The sequence below is a fragment of the Populus trichocarpa genome, chromosome 7, assembly GCF_000002775.5.
Source record: "Populus trichocarpa isolate Nisqually-1 chromosome 7, P.trichocarpa_v4.1, whole genome shotgun sequence".
Classification (NCBI taxonomy): Eukaryota; Viridiplantae; Streptophyta; class Magnoliopsida; order Malpighiales; family Salicaceae; genus Populus; species Populus trichocarpa.
In genome coordinates, this window is record NC_037291.2 from 15,004,992 (window position 1) to 15,024,458 (window position 19,467).

General features: G+C 32.3%; 2 protein-coding genes and 2 non-coding genes across 5 annotated transcripts; all 4 read left to right on the top strand.

The window, feature by feature from the left end:
• The first annotated feature begins 5,954 nt into the window (after positions 1-5,954).
• On the top strand, positions 5,955-8,539 carry LOC7469553 (wax ester synthase/diacylglycerol acyltransferase 4). Its single transcript, XM_002310364.4, has 5 exons — positions 5,955-6,451; positions 6,533-7,108; positions 7,233-7,589; positions 7,973-8,110; positions 8,231-8,539. Exons 1-5 carry the CDS (start codon positions 6,263-6,265, stop codon positions 8,393-8,395), a joined length of 1,425 nt encoding a protein of 474 aa, XP_002310400.1. The 5' UTR covers positions 5,955-6,262; the 3' UTR covers positions 8,396-8,539.
• Positions 8,540-9,558: 1,019 nt separating this feature from the next.
• LOC112328277 (small nucleolar RNA R32/R81/Z41) lies at positions 9,559-9,653 on the top strand. The gene has a single exon (XR_002983032.1). It is a non-coding gene; the product is annotated as a small nucleolar RNA R32/R81/Z41 (small nucleolar RNA).
• A 92-nt stretch (positions 9,654-9,745) lies between these two features.
• On the top strand, positions 9,746-9,841 carry LOC112328276 (small nucleolar RNA snoR31/Z110/Z27). The gene has a single exon (XR_002983031.1). It is a non-coding gene; the product is annotated as a small nucleolar RNA snoR31/Z110/Z27 (small nucleolar RNA).
• Positions 9,842-14,991: 5,150 nt separating this feature from the next.
• On the top strand, positions 14,992-18,415 carry LOC7469552 (dihydroorotase, mitochondrial). 2 transcript variants are annotated; one of them, XM_002310363.4, is made up of 8 exons: positions 14,992-15,173; positions 15,656-15,801; positions 15,904-16,085; positions 16,358-16,494; positions 16,821-16,986; positions 17,097-17,213; positions 17,504-17,664; positions 17,951-18,415. In XM_002310363.4, the coding sequence occupies exons 2-8, from the start codon at positions 15,719-15,721 to the stop codon at positions 18,143-18,145; spliced, it is 1,041 nt and encodes a 346-aa protein (XP_002310399.1). In that variant the 5' UTR covers positions 14,992-15,173; positions 15,656-15,718; the 3' UTR covers positions 18,146-18,415. The 2 variants fall into 2 exon arrangements, with proteins under 2 accessions (XP_002310399.1, XP_024460958.1); XM_024605190.2 differs by lacking the exon at positions 14,992-15,173 and adding an exon at positions 15,304-15,534.
• The last annotated feature ends 1,052 nt before the right edge of the window (positions 18,416-19,467 follow it).

Sequence of the window (19,467 nt, forward strand, 5' to 3'; positions counted from 1 at the left end):
TTCAGAACGATGTTTTATTAAATAAATCCAACAATAACAAGTATGATCATCAATAAAAAAGACATAATATCGAGACCCTTCTTTTGTGGCAACAAGAGAAGGTCCTCATACATCAGAATGAATCAAGTCAAATGGTGAAAAAGAAACAGAAATACTTCAATTAAAAGGTAAAGCAGAAAATTTTGCCACACTACAACATTTAACAGTTTTACCGATGGAATTTTTTCATCTGCATAAGACACATATTATGTCGGTAATTAATTTACCAACGAAATCACCGATAGAAATGCTCCGTCGGTGAATCTTTCATCGGTAATTTTTTGTTCGTCGGTAAATTCGTTGGTAAAAAAAATTATTACCGACGGATTTACTGACGGAACAGACACGCAAAAAAAAAAAATTACCCGCTTCATTCCGTCGGTATATCCCTCGAAAAATACCATCGGTAATTCCATCAGTAATTATTTAAAAACATTTTTAAAAAATCTATTTTATAAATTATAAAATAATTAAATTAACATAAATCAACACTATATAATATATACTCAAAATGCTTGGAAAAAAGAATAATAAAATCAACTCAAACAAATTTGCAACAAATAAATAAAATGAAAAAATAAATTCAACTAAAAAAATTCATATGAAAAAAATGAAGTTGCAATTGCTAAAAATTTAAAAATCCTATAAATAAATCAACTAAAAATTGATCTCATATGAAAAAAAAATCTCACAACAACATTTATACAATTATTAAGAACAAAAACAATTAAAAATAAAATAAAAAAACAAATATAGTGAAAAAAATCATGAAAAAAAAAGAAAAAAGAAAAAATTTACCTTAATGTAGTTGCAAGTGAAGCTAAGGAGAGAAAAAAAATTTCGTAAAGTATATTAATTTTTTTTAAAAAAACTAAGAGGATAAAAGAAGAAAGAAGAAGAAGACATACCTAAGCATGAAGGAGAAGAGAAGGAGATGAGGAGAGGAGAGAAGAGAAAGAAAATAGATATTGATGTTTTTTACATATAGTGAAGAAAAAGAAGAAGAATAAGAAATGAGTCTGTCTCTTGTGAAATAAGGGGATTCAGTCTTTTTATTGGGGCACTTTAGCGACGGTTTTACCGACGGATAATTAAATACTAATATTTTTAATTATTCCGTCGGTTATTCCATCTGTAATATTTAATTTAAATTTTTAATTTCATAAAAAGTTTTCAGAAACCGCCAAAAATCACCGACGATTTTTCAATCCGTCGGTGATTCCGTTTGTAATATTTAAATGAAAATTTTAAATTACTTTAATTTTTTAGAAAACCGTCAATAACACCAACGACTTTTCAATCCATTGGTGATTTTATCTGTAAAGAACAACAATTAACAGGGCAATTGGAAAGTGAATAGTTCTTGAGCTATCTGAAAAATTTCATCGATAATTTCGTTGGTAAAAATGACACGTCGTCATTTTTTTGTGCTTTGTTTTATTTTTATTTTTCCACTGTAATTCCCTCGGTATATATCGATGGAATATTTCCGTCAGTAAAATCCCTCAGAAATTTACCGATGAAAATATTCTCTTGGTATTTTTATTTGTATTTATCGTTTTTCTGGTGGTGCCAATTTACATCCACTACAATAAAAAATATCACAAGTTTTCAAATTTTCTAAAGCTCTTGTGGATGCTAAAAATCTCAAACGAGAAGACGAAACATGTCCTATACGAGAATGCCATAAATAAAAACTAGAAGATGAAGTACTCAACGAAAAGAAAACAAATCTACAGTAGTAGCAGCAACAGCAGGAACTGACACTTTTAACTGATCTAAAATGAATAGTCCATTCTCCCTACGACCTGTCCCAATCAGCTTTTGAGACTATAGATCTTGTACACAACAAAAAGAAGAGGAAAAAATAACTTAATAATCATCAGAATCACATAATTGACCAACAGAAGCAAGATTCAATTTGAGGTTCGGAATAAGATAAACATTAGGAAGAGACAGGTGAGGTGTGACAACCAAACCAACACGTGTTAAGGGCATGGGACTACCATCAGCAGTCATAACATGAATGGAGGGTGAAAGGGAAACAGATGTAAAAGATGAAGAATTGGAGACATATGATGTGAAGCACCGGAATCCAAAACCCATTCAGATTGTGACATACCTGAGGAACTATGAGGCAACTGACCTATGGAAGAAGAAGCGAACATTGCTTGTGGCTGCAAGGAGAGAAACTTCTGAAATTGCTCAGCCAGAGTACTAGGTAATAGAGCCTGAGGAAGCTACTGTTGCGGTATTGTGGTGTGGTGGTTTATAACTCTGAGGTTGTCTATGAGCATTAGATTGTGACTGACTGTCGAGCTTCCAAGCTTGATTCTGATGTCTCCACTTAGGACACTGAGCCTTTCAATGACCTTTCTGCTTACAAAAACTACACTCGTTGAAGCCAACCCTTGTGTAAGGCTTATAGTGGTGATTGGACAATTTCTTAAAGGGTATTGCTAGTACAGAAGGATTCAAAGCAGAAAGAATACCCTTTTCAGAATACGACTGAAGACGTATTTCTTCGGTCAATAACTCACTGACAACCGAGTCAACAGAAGACAGTGGAGAGCGATGCAGTATTGAACCTCTAAGTCCTTCGAAGTCATTGCGAAGTGCTGTTAAAAAATGTATCAATCGTTGTTCTCTACGCTCAATGTAAGCACTACATGCCTTTAATTATGCCGATTCTGTAAGAGCCAATTAATCTCAAAGATCTATCATGGCAGAATAGAACTCCTGAATACTCATATTCTTCTAGTGAAGAGCTCGTATGTCATTCTTTAACTGATACTGCTTTGCAAAATTTGATTGCGTGAATAACCTTTACAGATGATCTCAAACCTCCTTTGTTGTCTCATACTTCGCCAACTACGTACCTATGGAATGCTCAACTGAATTGTTGATCCAAGTAATGATCTTTGCATTGTTTGCTTCCCATGCATCTATCAAAGCATCACCCTCTTCCTCAGTATTTTTAGGTACCACATAGGTTCCACTGACATATCCCCGCATCTTTTTACACTTAAAAAAAAATTTCATTACATAGCTCCAATACGAATAGTTCTTCCCATCCAACCTCACACTCATAGACTGAAGCGAATCATCTCTTTCAGTAGCCATAATCAACAATCATAGAGAACCAGAATGCAAAAGCAGCGGAAAACAAAATACCAAATTGCAGAAACTGAACAGAGATTGCAGAAACTAAACAAATATCTTCTTGAAGTTATACGATTACGCCAAAACAAAAAGCAAATTTGCAGAAACTGAACACAAATACCAAATTGCAGAGACTGAAGGGAAGACGAAATACCAAAATAATTATAGAAACTGAACGCAAATATCAAATTGCAAAAGCTGAAGGAAAGACAAAATACCCAATTTTGTAGAAGCGGAAGACAAAATATCTCTCCAAAAAAAATTTTAAGTCTCATTTTATAAAATCAGCTCTGATACCATGTTAAAGTAATTAAGATCAAACAAAAAAGAAGGTTAGAATTCTCAATAATCTGTATATATATATATTATAAGCTTAGAGTTGCTTTGCTGGTAGAGAAGGACTTCATCGATCCCCGGAAGCTCAAGTCACACATAGAACATGCATTTGACATGATTTTCAAAGCTGCATGCAGTCGCAGGACTTCTCCACCGGCAAATTAATCATCGAAACATGCCGGTAGTTTTGCGTTCTAATTAACGCTTTCACTGTGTATATTTACACAAATAGTCTCTCTTTAGCTTCCGATGCATGAAGGGTCAAGTGCCATGGTGTCAAATCACAAGCTCCATTGTTCTGAAACATTCCTAGATATGTAAAAGGATTACGACAAGGCATGTGCAGTTTTATTTGGAGACCTAAATTATATAAATTTCCCCATCTTCCCAACAATTTCCGTACGTGTAGATGTATGGCCACAGTTTCATCATTTAATTTCTTGCAAGCATGAAAATGACAAACATCCGAATTTTAGATTACTTATTGTTTTTTTAAATATTTTTATTATTATTTTTTATAATTTTTTTTTAAAATTAACATATCAAAGTAATTTAAAAACACCAAAAAATTCATTTAAAATAAAAAAAATCAATTTTGCAAGTAAAAACAAAATTAAAAAAATATATATTTATCTTGTATCTAATGAAAAAATATTGTTGTTTTATATCTGATAAAAAAATAAAACATTAATTGTTTTATTTAGAAGTAAAAACAAACCTAACCAAAAGAATTCATAACTAAATAAGAAGAGTAATTGCAAAATTAGTTAGAGAAATAATTAAAACAACAAAAATTGCATCTTATAGACCTAACTTGAAGGCCTTGGGTGAATGTAAAAATTAGCTACTAAATGGGATTTTTTACGAGTACTAGTTATCATTATTTTGACTTGTCAGATATTATTAGTTATCAATTATCAACTATTTGAGTTTTTTATATTAAGTTATTAGATAATTTCTTTGACTAGAAAAAATAAATCAAATTGTTTAAATTAATTAATTATAAAATTATTTATCCAACACATTAACTTTACTCGGAAACATTTTGAATTTTAATAGTCATAAAATAAAAAAATAAAAAAACTTATTTATGCAACTTACTTGAATATGCCAGGTCAAGATCGTTTGGAGAAAAAAAATTCATCGACATGTTAGTCGATCCAAAAATATTTTTTACATTCAAAAAAACAAAAATAAAAAGATATTTTCCTTAACTAGGGAAGAGTTTTGGTCTTAATACAACTGAAAAGACCTGATTGATTGTCAATCTTAATACAATTTAGGACATTAATAATTTTATGAACGTAGGATAAATTTATTCACTACTGGACAGAAAAGTGGGAGGCTGGCATTCATGCTGTTTCTGTTTTCTATTTAATACAAGTATATATGAACTCACCCAATCAGTAACTCAAATACAGGATGAGGAGATTAGAAATTAAAAAAAAAAAATACTTAGAACAAGCTTCTTGTCATTTCTATCATCCATTAGCATGATTATGTTGAAAATCTTATGGGTCACCGACTTGCACCTACTACATTAACCACAAGCGTGTCACAAGATTTTCCGATCGAATAGGTGCATGCCATGAACACTATGAACTAACCACCGGAGATTTTTGAGAATTTGGCATTATAATTCTGCCCCATCTCATAAAAAAAATCTCGAGTTCAAACCATTTTCTTAAATAAAAAATGATTTAAAAAATATTAAGAGAATTTTGTGTATAAATTAATAGATATTTGTAATATTTTTCTTGAATGTATATGGAGATTTTCTATTATATTTCAAAACATTTAGATGGTTGAGTGAAAACTCAAAACACTTGAAAAAGATTGCTGTAATATTTCAAGAAAAATCTTGATTCGGTATTAATTTGTTTGGATTTTAGTCATCGGTCGATCAAACAAGAAGTTACTAATTAGAGACTTCTCTGTGTATTACGTGGTTGTAATAGAGCTTCTTTTTTCCTTGTCTGTCGTTGGTTTCTTTCCATTTTCCAACCAAATTCTGACAACATACAGCAGATCAAGCGAGACCTAATTTATCAAAACACACCAAAACTTAAATATGCCGTCCATTGTCGTCGAGGATTCACACTCTATCCGAAGCCATCTCCTTGAGCCTCTCAATTACAGTTGAGTGACTATTGGATGTTAACAGCTGCTCTAGAACATTTCCCGACAGTTGGGGGTGTTAACAGCTGCCGTGACTACTTATATGCCTTTTTGTTTTTGTTTTTATTTTAAAAAAACACCAGAGATGCTATTCTATGGTATGTAGTCAATTCCTCGTGGGACAGTAGCAATTTACACATATATGCACTCGCCCGCATGCTACCCTCGCAATTAACATCAATCTTATAGCCTAATTTCAGGGGCTTGGCTGATCACAAAAATTGGCTTGTAAAACATCACATGAAATTTGAGATTGCGGACTTTGTCTTTCTATCTTGTCCATAATTGAGTCCCCAACACATTCCACGTCGTCATAGTATGATTGGTTTGACGGAAAAAACAGGTTCATATAAAAACTTCTCAGATGAGACACTACTGCAACTTGCGTGTATAAATAATGACACCCTTCACATTTCTATAGCCACACATCTTAGTGTTTCTTTCTTTGGTTTTGTGCTCCATACTGCAGAGCAATACCCTTCACCTTTTGCAAGCAATAGGCCTTGGTAGACAGAGAATTAGAGATCGATCCAGAAACTACGTACAAATGGAGCTTCTGCGAGATCAAGAAACATCAGAACCCGTTAGCCCTTCAGGACAATTCCTGAACAACTCTGTTCTGTCAATCTCTATCATTGCTGTTTTGGAATTGGAAGAGCCATTTGATGACTCTCTAGCTATTCCATTGCTCAATGATCTCTTCCTCCCTATCAATCCTCGTTTCTCCTCCATTATGGTACAGTTTCCACGTTAGTATCTTAATTTTCTCCTTTCTTTTCATCATTAGCATTGACCAAAGAGGATTTGGAAAATGCAGGTTACAGATAAAGATGGAGTAAAGCGATGGAAGAAGGTTGAGGTGAGGCTCAAAGATCATGTCAGTGTTCCAGTTTTCGCCTCCGGAATGTCAACACAATTTTATGATGAATGCCTTGATGATTATCTTTCAAAAATGGCAATGGAACAATTTCCACAAAGCCAGCCATTGTGGGAAGTTCACATTATAAAATACCCCACAAGCCATGCAGCTAGTAACATAGTGTTCAAGTTTCACCATTCCCTTGGTGATGGCATCTCTTTAATGGGAGCTCTCCTTTCTTGTTTAAAAAGAGCTGATAACCCTTCTCTTCCCTTGACATTTCCTTCTGTTCAGTTGCATGCCAATAAGAATGGCAGAGATCTTAGCATGTTCAGGAAAGTGCCTAGATTTTTGTCATCGGTTTACAACACGCTATCAGAAATGTGTTCAACCATTGCAAAGAGTTCCTTGTTCGAGGATGACAAGACACCAATACGATCCAGGCATTCTGGGGTGGAGTTTCTTCCTGTTTCCATAACAACAATGGCTTTCTCTCTTGATCATATCAAACAAATCAAGGCCAGGCTTGGAGTGGTAAGATCAACACAGCTTCAATTTTCGTCTTCCAAATCTTCAGGCCCCTTTTCAATTTCAAAGCTTAGTACTTAATTGATGACATTTATTTTTCTTATTGAACTCCGGTCCTCGGTAATTACAGACATTAAATGATGTCATTACTGGAACAATATTCTTGGGAGTTAGGATATACATGGAAACAGTGAGTCAAGGATCAGGCAACGCACGTAGTACATCATTGGTGTTGCTTAACACAAGAGTGCATAGAGGCTACAGGTCGGTCCAAGAAATGTTAAAACCTGGTGCTGAGTTGCCATGGGGTAACCATTTTGCTTTCTTGAACATACCGATTCCCAAGTTAAGAGATGAAGAGGCTAGGAATAATCCCCTGCAATTTGTCTTGAAAGCAAGAAAAGTCATCAAGAGGAGGAGAAGCTCATTTGGTGTTTACCTCACCGCCAAGTATCTTCAGCTTGTTGGGAAATTTAGCGGTCCAAAGGTATGGCAGTGCAATATTTATCATCTAAACAATATTACACCATCTAATTCATCATCATCATCATGGATCAAACAAATATTGTTAGTTAAAAAATAAATTAAATAATATTTTTTTATTTTGATAATTTATTTTTAATATCAATACATTAAAATCATCTAAAATCATCCGAGGCAATTAATTTAAAACATATAAAAAATTAATTTTTAAAAAAATATTTTTAAAACATAAAAACATTCATCCTCTAATAAATATTGATATCAGACATCATAATTTATCCATGTTTACAACCTCTTATTCCTTTTTTTTTTGTTTTATCTCTCTTTGGTGGGTGGGCATTAATTACTATATACTTGTTATGATTTTTTGGGACTTTGCTCTTGTAGAGAGCATCTAAGTACATACATGGCACGTTGGAGAATACAAGCATAGGAATCACAAATTTAATGGGACCGATAGAGCAGCTGGCGGTGGGTAACAGTCCAATCAAGGGGCTATACTTCGTGGTGACAGGGTCGCCTCAGGTACTTGTAATTTTCATCGGAAAATAATCTTGATTCTTGAGTCCTCTACGCAGCACACAAACAATCAAGATTTAATATCATTACTTGACTCGAGAACGGCTTGTTTTGATGCAAATACAGAGCCTTATGACTGGAATAGTAAGCTATGCCGGAAAGCTCAGAGTTGCTTTGCTGGTAGAAAAGGACTTCATCGATCCACAGAAGCTCAGGTCACACATAGACAAGGCATTTGGCATGATCTTCAAGGCTGCATGTGGAACAAGCACCGACCCGCCGGCCAATTAAAGATTTGATGGAGAAAGAAAATCTGCGCGGTGGGCTTTTCGCTCTGACATGTATCATTGAAAAATTATTGCTGTTGAACTTCAATAAATATTCCTGCAAGATATTACAATAAAGAAAATAGTGCTCTTCCCTTTTTCCCTTTAATTCTTACCTACTCATTGCCAAAATATTACGGAAAATTAACCCAATTGTCAGGTTGTGTAAAGGGTTGTGACTAGGAACAAACAAATTAAGAGTAAGATTAAAAATAAATTCCTCCCTCGATACGCAAAAATCTATAACATAATTATTAAGATGAGATTAATTTAGTACATGAATGATGGCGAGATAATATTCTTAGAATATGTTTGTTTTTATGTTTTAAAAATATTTTAAAAAAAAATTAAATTTTTTATTTACTTCAAAATAAATTTTTTAATGTTTTTAAATGATGTGCTAATATCAAAAATAATTTTTTAATAATAATAATAATAAATATTATTTTAATACATTCTAAGTAAAAAATATTTTGAAAAATAATCATTACTATAATGAATAATCAATCCTCTTAACATGCATTAAAAATTTAAATTAACTCTTCTCTTTTATTTATTCATAGAGGATTAGATTTACGAGAATCTTACATCTTACCATTTGATTTGAGATTTGAATTATAATAACTACAAAAAATAATATATCTCTATCAAATCAAACTCTTAAAATAAATAAATAAATATAACAAAATTCCGTGAGATCTTGGTTGATATTAACCAATAGTATAATCTCAATAAATTAATAATTATGATTAATTAATATTTTTTATTCAATTACAACTTGAATTTAAAGTTTAAATTGGTAGTTTTTAACGGTATCAATGCTATTAGTTTACAGAGATTTAAGTGTACTTTGTCAAAAACATGGCTAGAGATTGGGCTTTTGTGTTTAAGCAAAAAACGAGGTGGGCTTTGGTGGGCTGGGCTTAGAAGGTAATGTAAAATGGCCTGAGAATAAAAGCTTCCACAAGTAGTCAGTCCTCTAGGGTTTTGAGTCCCACCCCTATAAAATCATATGTGATCACCTCTACAAGACAACCTCCTTTCTTTCCCCTCCTCTCAGAAACCAGATCTGCTTAACTGGGTGTCATTTACTCTGTTCTCTCTTCTTTTTTCTCTCTTGGTTGATAAAGATGAAGATGATGAAAGTAATTTATGTGAGTGATGATCAACTTCATATGATCAATAAATACTTACTTTATCGCTACGTTCTTTCTGATTCATATTTTTTCTAACTGGCTTCGAGCTGTTTTTCTTCTCTTTTTTTTTTTTTTTGGTGGGTTTTTGTGCTTCTTGAGTTTATTACCTCAATCACCAACAAAAGAGATGATGAAATCAGAAAATCTTAGGACACCTTCTGACACAGTACGATGTTGTGCTGTGTATGAGAAAGATTTTCGTTTCTGATCATTTTATGATTTATAATCTTTGGAATATTTATGATTTATCATCTGCTACCCTTTAAAAACGAGAAAAACTATAAATTATTTGTTTTGCCACACCATATCAGAGACAAGAGCCTGAAAAGAGCCTGAAAAGGCAATTAGCAAATGCTGTCTGTTAAAAGTATGCTGATTTAACTCCAATGTTAGGCTAATCTGAACTGCCCATGGCCAGCAAATTTACTAAGATGAGAAGCATTGCACTGAAATGATTTCGGATAAATAAAACTAGCTCTGCGATATGAACCGAGCCTGATACAACTGGAGCCTGTCAACTATCAGGCTCGCTAATTCCAGTCCGATTTCTTAAGACTAATGCTCCTTCTCGAGCTCAAAAGTGGGAACTAACCTTGGCCCCATTTATCTTCTCGCTTCCTCTCAAATTTGCTAGAATCTCTGTACAGTTCAATTGCCTCAAAGCCTCGGCAAGTATATCAACCATGTAAACGAGGATGTCTGAAAGAGCCCATGTATTAGTCGATAAGAGGAGAATTTCATTTTTTTTTTGTTTCTTTGTTTCCATCTTCCCCTCAAATAAAGACTGGGATCGCAACTTGGTTCCTGAATCTATTCAAATTACAAGAAATATCACAAAACAATAAAATGTTAGTTATTCATTTTTCCGTAACAAGTCATGAATTCTTTCTTGCCTGTACGATAAAATATTTTGGGCTGAAAAACATTATTTTTTGCCGATTGAAATTAAGAATTATTTCTTCCGGCCATGGATTTAAGCACCTGAAGAATCTTTTCCATCATCGTTTTATGCAAAATTGAAGATAGAGTTTTATTACTGTATAATGCAATTAAAATAATCAAATGAAATAGATTTAATCTAAATAAAAGTGATCATATATAGGTTAAACAAATAAAACTAAAAGGAAAATGTAAAGGTTATCCTACCATTAATAAATAATAAAACAAAATAACTCTATTTATTAGCATCTTTCATCAGACTCATGTTGCGGTGGCTAAAGCATCAAGAGTTTATCAACTAGAAAATAAAAATAAAAAATAAAATGTGACTTAGTAAAGAAATCTGTAATCTACAAAGAAAAATGAACAAAAAACAAAGTAATAGTGTCAACTATCATGCTTGAGATTATGAAAAGTAAAATGGTAATTGATCTCAAAATATTTATTTCATTCATGAAAAATCAAGTTATAAGTAATTTAAATAGAATTGTAGTTGTTACAATACATATGAGTGGAATAAGAAAGAAAAATTTTTATATTTGCAAATAACCAGTGTAACCAAATAATTTTTTTAATAGTAGATGTTATAGCACGATATTTTGTTTCAGTTGAAGAGAGAAACGATATATTATTTTTTTATTATTTCAATAAATAAGATAATCACTCAAAAAGACACATAAACTCGTAACAAACTTACGATGTGTGAGATCACTGTCACGATCAGCATCAAAATATGCATGTAGCTCCAAGAAAGAGATAGATGTAAGTAAAAGACTGTACCCCGAAGATATCGTAAAATATGAAAATAATTGTTCAATTAACAGTAATAAAATAAGCAATAAACTGATTAACAACATGTTTTTCATGCTAGAATTTTAAATTTAATATATGTTTAGTATGCCTGCTAGAATCTTTATATTTTTTCTTTATTAATAACATGTATGTTATGAATTATGATTTTATATATTTATAATTTTAAACTTATATAAACTCTATTTTTTTCTTGAATAATTTTTATTTAACATGTTTTTGTAATTATAATGATAAACTAAACAATTTATTCTAATTGTTTTGAAGTGGACACAAAACCCAAAACTTAGATAGTATCATCATGTATTCTAAAACCATAGATAACGAACACGTTGACTACATCACTTTTTGCATGAACAGTACTCCATTGTATATATTCTTCATGGCTTCATTCCCGGCCCTTTAACCTAAGTCTATCTATCAACCACAAACAGTCAATCTATCAGCCACAAAAAAAGAAATAGATTTTTATGAGATTTTCGTGAACGTCGTCGTTACTGAACCACATGTCATGGAATGAAACAGACACATCCCACTTCTTTTTTCTCTTTTGTAAGTCAGCATTTGGACTTGTATTTTTCGTAAAACTACAACAAAGGGACTGTGTAAAGGGAGGTAGTTGATCATTAACATCAGGGGCAAACTTGATTTTCAACCCAGGATAACCTTTTTTTGCTCAATAATTAACAGGCCAACTGTTACTTATCTGCTTCTTTGTTCTCCTTACTTTTCTTGGCTCAGTTCTGATTGAATTTGAGCTTGTTGTTGATGGTGTGATGGAAAAAGATGATGATGCTTGTGAAGTTATCATGAGGGTGATGATCTAACTCTACTTGCTACGTCCTTAATTTTCTCCACTTGTTATCTTTGATTTTTCTTTCTTAAAGAACTTGTTTGCTGTGTGTTTGCATCAATCAAGATGATGAATCAAGAAAATCTTAGGACACTTCTGACACAGTACGAGAGGTTGCTGTGTGTGAGAAGGATTCCCGATTCTGATATGATTGATCGATGAATGATTGTTAATCAATATATAATATAATAGATAGATGTATAGAATATAGATTCAAGATTTTGTGTTTAAAAGAATCTGTTTTTATTATTATTATTATTATTATTATTATTATTATTATTTTGGTTTGATTTCATCTGGTGAAACTTAAGTTACATACTTCCCAACAGAGCCCCAATACTGCAGCTAATGAAGATGGAGTGCCTTGGAATCATGGAACAAAAATAGTTTATGTTTTTTTTTTTTGGATAAATCCAAGCTTAAATTTTGGATGAGAAAACAAGATATAATAGTAACCTAAAATAATAAAATGAAAATCAGCCTTTGGTATTACACTTGCATCAATATTTTTCTTGCATCTTTCTTAATAATAAGAGTATTCTTGAATCCATTTTGTATTAAAAATAAACTCTCTTCAAATTATGTCTCGAGTAAACCATTTATATATTTTTTCTCCAAATCTGGATTTAAGCATGCAAGACACTTGACGTACTTATAAAAATTTATTTTAGTAGAATTTTGAGACATTTTGTGTTTTGGTTAATGTTATAGAATAAAAGTACCCGCTATTCCGACCTAATTTTTTTATAGCATGAAGAAAAGATGATTCAATGATGATACCATTTAAAAAAAATAAGAAAAGTTCAAGACACGGGTCATTGATATAATTAGATTCACTAAGATCGGTTAATTTTATAATATGAATTTTTTTAAACAAAACATCTATAGCAAATAAGAGCAAACAAAAACAATCTGGCAGTAATTAACGATAGTAAATAGACTTCTAAAATCATACTCTGGAAAAGAAAAAAGAAAAGTTCATTAGAACTCACCATTACTCTGTCATAGATATCGTCCCATCACCACAAAAAGCTTACAGAGATGATTCTAATACAATTGTAAAACATTGTTGGATGAAACCAAAAGAGGCCACACATGTTATCAAAGATACGACCCAGAAAGCAAACCAAATAAAATATCATAAAATGAGCATCTCATGATTATATTTAATCAATTAATTTAATTTAATTCAAAAATAAAATAAAACTTCTTTTCAAAAAGATATATTTAACAAAGAATGATAAATAAAAAAACCCTAGATAATCTTATTTATTTTCAAATTAGTGAAAAATCAAATAGAAAGCAAATAAAAAAATTTATAGAGCCCAGTTTTCAATTAAATAAATGTTGAATGATAAAACTATAAAACATGAGCTTAAAAGAAGCAAAAAATACAAAACAAAACAAGCAAACCCGAAAGAATATCCTAAACTTGGTTAATCTTCCAAACTCACAACCCATGAAATCCTAGACCCGGATTCAATCAAGAAGTTCAATTCCCAACCAATTTATAGTTGAATGACGAAATTGAAAAAAAAATATTAATTTAAAAAATTTATCAAAGTAAAAAAATAGCAATCAAAAGAATGAGAATTGAATCTAATAGGAAAAAAAATAAAAGATGATGAAATTGTATAAAAAAAACCATCTTAAATAAAATAAATAATAATCAAATAATAAGAACCAAATTTGATACATGAAAAAAATTAAATGAGGATAAAATTGAAAAATAATAATTTATAAATTAATTCAAATAAAACAAATAGTAATCAAAAGAAAAGGGATCAAATCCAAAGAAAAGACGAATACAATGGTTGTTTTGAAAATTTAAAAGATCAAGCATGAAAATAGAGGAGCAAAGAGAAAAGAAAAAAAAAATTGTCAGCATGAAACTAGAGGTCTATTGGCTCCATGTGCCGCCAAGAGAAGAAAGAGCAGCCGAGACAATTTGAATGCTACCCCAAAAGCCATCGTTTGTCCACCGTATGCCCCTTCGCGTGCAGCCTGAAGGGCGCGGGTGTGTCTCATTCATTTGTTTTTAAATAATATTCTATATTTTTTTAAATATCAAATTATCTCTTAATCAACTTGATTATAATTAAAAACGAAGATGAAAATATGAAAAAAAAAATCATTGAATGCCAATTTAGAAATTTTTTTCTTTCAAGGATAAATGAGTCATTTTACCGTGCTTCAAAAACTAAAAATATGAAAAGCTTATAGATGTCTACTTTTAAGGGTAATTAAATCATTTTATTGTGCTGATAAAATATGAAAAGACCGTCTTGCCCCTGCTCAATTAAAAAATGACCAATGGCCCTAAGGAAAAGACTATATTACCATCAAGAGAAAATTCAATGATTTTTCATGAAATGATAAAATAATTATTTTACTATTTCAATCCCTAATAATCTATCGCTAAATATATAGTGAAAATGTTTAAACATACAAATATCAAAGAAATAAAAACATGTTGTTTGAACAATAAAAACATAAAACAAATTTATTTATAATATAATTTTTAAATTTTAAAAACAGAAATAACAAATAGCCACATATTTTCTATCTACATTATCTCTCTTTTATACCAAAACAATAATCGACGTACTACCTAAATAATAACGCTGAGAATAAACATTACTTACTATCTCTAGTAGCAGCAGAAGGATACTAATTTTTTTTTTTTATCTCTTTTCAAAATAAAATATAAAAAAAACCTATAAGAGGCGTATTAATAAAATCTGGTATATATTCCCACTATATTCTATCCGAATATTGCCATATGCTTAGAAGAAGCCATTAATGTAACTTTGCATAAACTTAAAATTCTCTCTATGAATTAACACCTTCGTCTCTCCAAACAAAAACCAAAATCAAGCAATTCAGATTGTTTTGGACCGCCAAAGAAGTGGCAGCAATAACATCCCACTCCTTATGCCTCACTGGTGAGTTTTCTTTCTACTGCTTAATTTCACTGCGAAAACGACCTGTCATTCTTCGAAAAAAGGGGTCTTGTCGTTCATGCATTCATCCCTCATTAATCTGTTATTCTCGTGTGTGAAGTGTATGAAGCCCCTCTTTTTTTTTCTTTTTTTTAATTTGAACCTGCAGGACCACCGAGAGTGTGTTAGCTCCTCTAGCTCTGCACATAAGCTGTTTGATTAATTGCCTGATTTAAAGCTGCAATGCAAACTTTGCTCTTTTTTCCTTCGTTCTTCTTATAGAATTAAGTCTCTGAGTTCTAAAGATATATTTGATCAAATGTTGGCATTTGGAACGATAAAGACTACAGTTTTATCATTCAAAGTTTGAATCTTTTTTCTTCCAGAACTTCGCTTTCTTGATATTAAGAAAATTTAAATTTGACCCAGATGAATAATTTTACTAATCTTGATGTCTTGGTGTTGTTTTCTTTATTATGATACAGGTACTGAAACTCCCATCTTCAAAAATTGAAGGATCTAGGCAGTTGAAGTGTAAAGCTTCAAAAATGGAGCTTACTATAACTCAACCTGATGATTGGCATCTTCATTTACGTGATGGTGAACTTCTTCAAGCTGTTGCCCCTCACAGGTTATTGTTTTTTTTCTAATTAAAAGCACAGCTCTTTTGCTTTGGTTAATTTGATTTTTTTTATTGGTTCTGGCTTGATTTTTATGATATGTTGTTATGCAGTGCTAATTTTTTTGGGAGGGCGATTGTGATGCCGAATTTGAAGCCTCCTATTACTTCCACTGCTGTTGCTGCTGCTTACCGTGAATCTATCTTGAAAGCATTGCCTGCCGATAGTGATTTTAGTCCATTGATGACACTTTATTTGACAGATACTACAAGCCCTCGTGAGATCAAGCTTGCAAGTAGGTTTATTTTGATTGCATTTGCAAATTTAGTAGAATGTGGTTGTAGACTTAGCAAATACTAGCTCTATAGAATAGGATGAACTTGTCGAGAAATTATTTAGAAAAATGTTGATTGATTGTAATAAATCCATTTGATTTTTTTTACAGTCATATAAGCAGTGGTTTTTTTTATATATAATTAAAATATGTTGGTTTCTTCGCTTTTAGTCTCTAATGGTTACATTGTGGATTTTGTTGTTTCATTGATAATGCTCTGAATATATTGACAGGAGAAAGTGGGGTAGTTTTTGCTGTGAAGTTGTATCCTGCTGGGGCTACAACAAATTCTCAAGATGGTGTTACTGATCTTTTTGGAAAATGTCTACCTGTGCTAGAGGAGATGGCTGAGCAGAATATGCCTTTACTGGTAATTTTATCATATTGACTTGTGGCCATGTTATTAGTACGTTCTCTTTTCTTTTTTTTTTGCCTTTCTGGTAATTTTAGCATTGCACGAGTTTTAAAGTTAATAAAGTTGATCTTTTTTTTTTGCCTTTCTGCTAATATGAGCATTGCACGAGATTTAAAGTTAATAAAGTTGATCTTTTGTTTCATGCTTAGTGATTGCATGGCTATGCTTGGCACTTTTTTGAGATGTAGCTTAAGATTCGATACTAAAAAAATGATTTTAGCTTATTATTTTTTTTGTGATTTTATAATTGATTTTAATGTGATTGGGCATTGTACTCACAGGTTCATGGAGAAGTTACAGATCCTAATGTTGATGTGTTTGATCGTGAAAAAGTCTTCATTGACACTATTTTACAGCCTTTAATCCAAAGGCTTCCACAGCTAAAGGTTGTAATGGAGCATATCACTACAATGGAAGCTGTTAGGTTTGTCGAGTCTTGTAGTTATGGTATGCTTGCTCACTCACATGAATTAATTTTGCTATTCTTACCATGATTGCTGCTGACTTGTTAACACTTAGATGTAGATGAGTATCTAACTTTCTATTTAATTCTTTAGGATCTGTGGCGGCAACTGTTACTCCACAGCATCTACTTCTCAATAGAAATGCTATCTTTCAAGGAGGATTGCAGCCACACAATTACTGCCTTCCAGTGCTCAAACGAGAAATTCACAGTATGTCTCCTTAAATCTTTACATACTTTGCAATTAATTGCTCTTGGAAATGCTGAATCCCTAGGCTCCCTCGCTTGTAGTGTCAGCAAATTTATTTTGGTTGCAGCATTATATGGTATTCCAATTAGCCTTGTAAGGTGTTTTAATGTCAATATGATAGTTCTCTTTGTGGGGATTGTACTTCATTATTAAGGATTAATAAAGAGAAGAAAATATAAGAATTTTTTGATACTATGCATCATTGTGACTGTTTTCTCACAAGCTAATGTGGTTTTATATTACTCATCCAGGGCAGGCTATTGTTTCAGCCGTGACTAGTGGAAATAAAAAATTCTTCCTTGGAACTGACAGCGCACCACATGAGAAACGAAGGAAAGAATGTCCTTGTGGATGTGCTGGAATTTATAATGCCCCTGTTGCTATATCACTATATGCCAAGGTTTTTGAAGAGGTAAGTTTCTGCTGTATCTATTTTTCTTAGACTGCCCTTTGGGCATCAGCTTTGTGATGTGAGGGGACAGGTCATATGTCTATTATTTCCACTGCAAATTCCTTATCTAGGCTACTAGTTTGGCACATCTTATGATGAAATTTTGAATTTGATTGGTGAAATACTTAATGCTTGTCCGCAATTTGTATGTATGTTGCATGCTGCTGCTGTTGCGCATCCATATTAATGGTTTGCCCTAAACATGCTGCGTTCATGATAACTAAATTGTTGGTAATATTGCTTTAAGGCTGGTGCACTTGACAAGCTGGAGGCATTTACAAGCTTTAATGGACCAGATTTCTATGGACTTCCAAGAAACACCTCAAAGATCAAACTGACTAGGACTCCATGGAAGGTTCCAGAGTCTTTCTCATTTTCATTTGGAGATATTGTTCCAATGTCTGCAGGTGAAACACTTGAGTGGCAGCCATCCTCCATTTGATTTACATTATGCAGAGGAAAACGTTGCTGTATAGTTCTTGTTTTGCTTCATTTATTATCTCCACTTATTTCTCTTGAACAAGGGATCATAAGTTTTTTTTTCCCAAGAAGTTGACAGCCTTGCACCATTCTGCATGTGCGATGGATCGGGTTATAGATTATTAACTTCCGCAATTTTTATTTTCTATGTAATAATTAGAAACCAATCTAAATGTTCTTATAAACTTTGTTATGTACAATGGACTTAGCCTAGTTTGAAGTTTTGCTCTCATCTGCCTATTATTCTTGTATCAGTGGCTCTACACAAGCCCTGAAGGCTGAAGTTAACCAAGCCAACGATCTCTTTTCACTACATTCTTGTTTTCGATGATTTCTTGTATATTGTCTTAATAGATGACCGTGATATCCTGCACATGAAGTGGGATGCTTTATTAACACTGTTTAGGATAGTGTTTGGATGATGTTTTTGAAAAAAAATGATTTTTTTAAATTTTAAATTATTATTATTATTATTATTAGATTGTTTTGATATGTCAATATCAAAAATATTTAAAAAACAATTTTTATTATCGCACTAAGAATTCATTTTGGATCAGAGTTTTTGATCAAGAAAGCTAGGGAGTTTGAAAATAAGAAAACTACAAACTATTACCATTGATTTTTGAATAAGCCATCTATTCAAAGTCAAATAATGGTTTACAGATCACATGAAGTAAGCTAAATGCTGCCACGAAATTTCCTGAAGTGTTCTTCCTCTAACGTATTGAGTTGGGCTAAATGATTTGACAGTTCCACTAAACAATGTTAAACTTTATTTATTTGGTTGAATGAAGAACATAACTAAAAACCCTGATGGAGATTTTGCTGCTAGGGTGGTTGTAAGCTAACAAATTACAAGGGTTCATACCCGGTCCGACCGCAGAAGTTGGATCGAACCGAGAAGCTGCTTCGATTATCTGTTAGTTCCAGGCTTTCAGGTAATGTATTCCACTCCTATAGATGGAACATGTCTTAGCATATTTTTTTCTGCCAAGATCAAACAAGAATGTTCGAGTAAATAAAAAGACATTAAATACCAATGAGTGGCATGCACTTACTTCCCGGAGAAGCAAGCAAAATCCTGCGCCGTCCTCTCTTTTCTGTCGAGGTAGAGCTTAACGGTGCAAGCCATTTGTTGCTGCATGTGGAATGGATCTCCAAGGTACTGGTCTGGTGAGGAGTGGACAGGGAAGACTTTCAGCAGAACCACTTGTTAATTTATTAGAGAGATTGATGATAGTAAATCCTCCTCGTTAGTTAAAGAAACTAAAACATATATTAGTT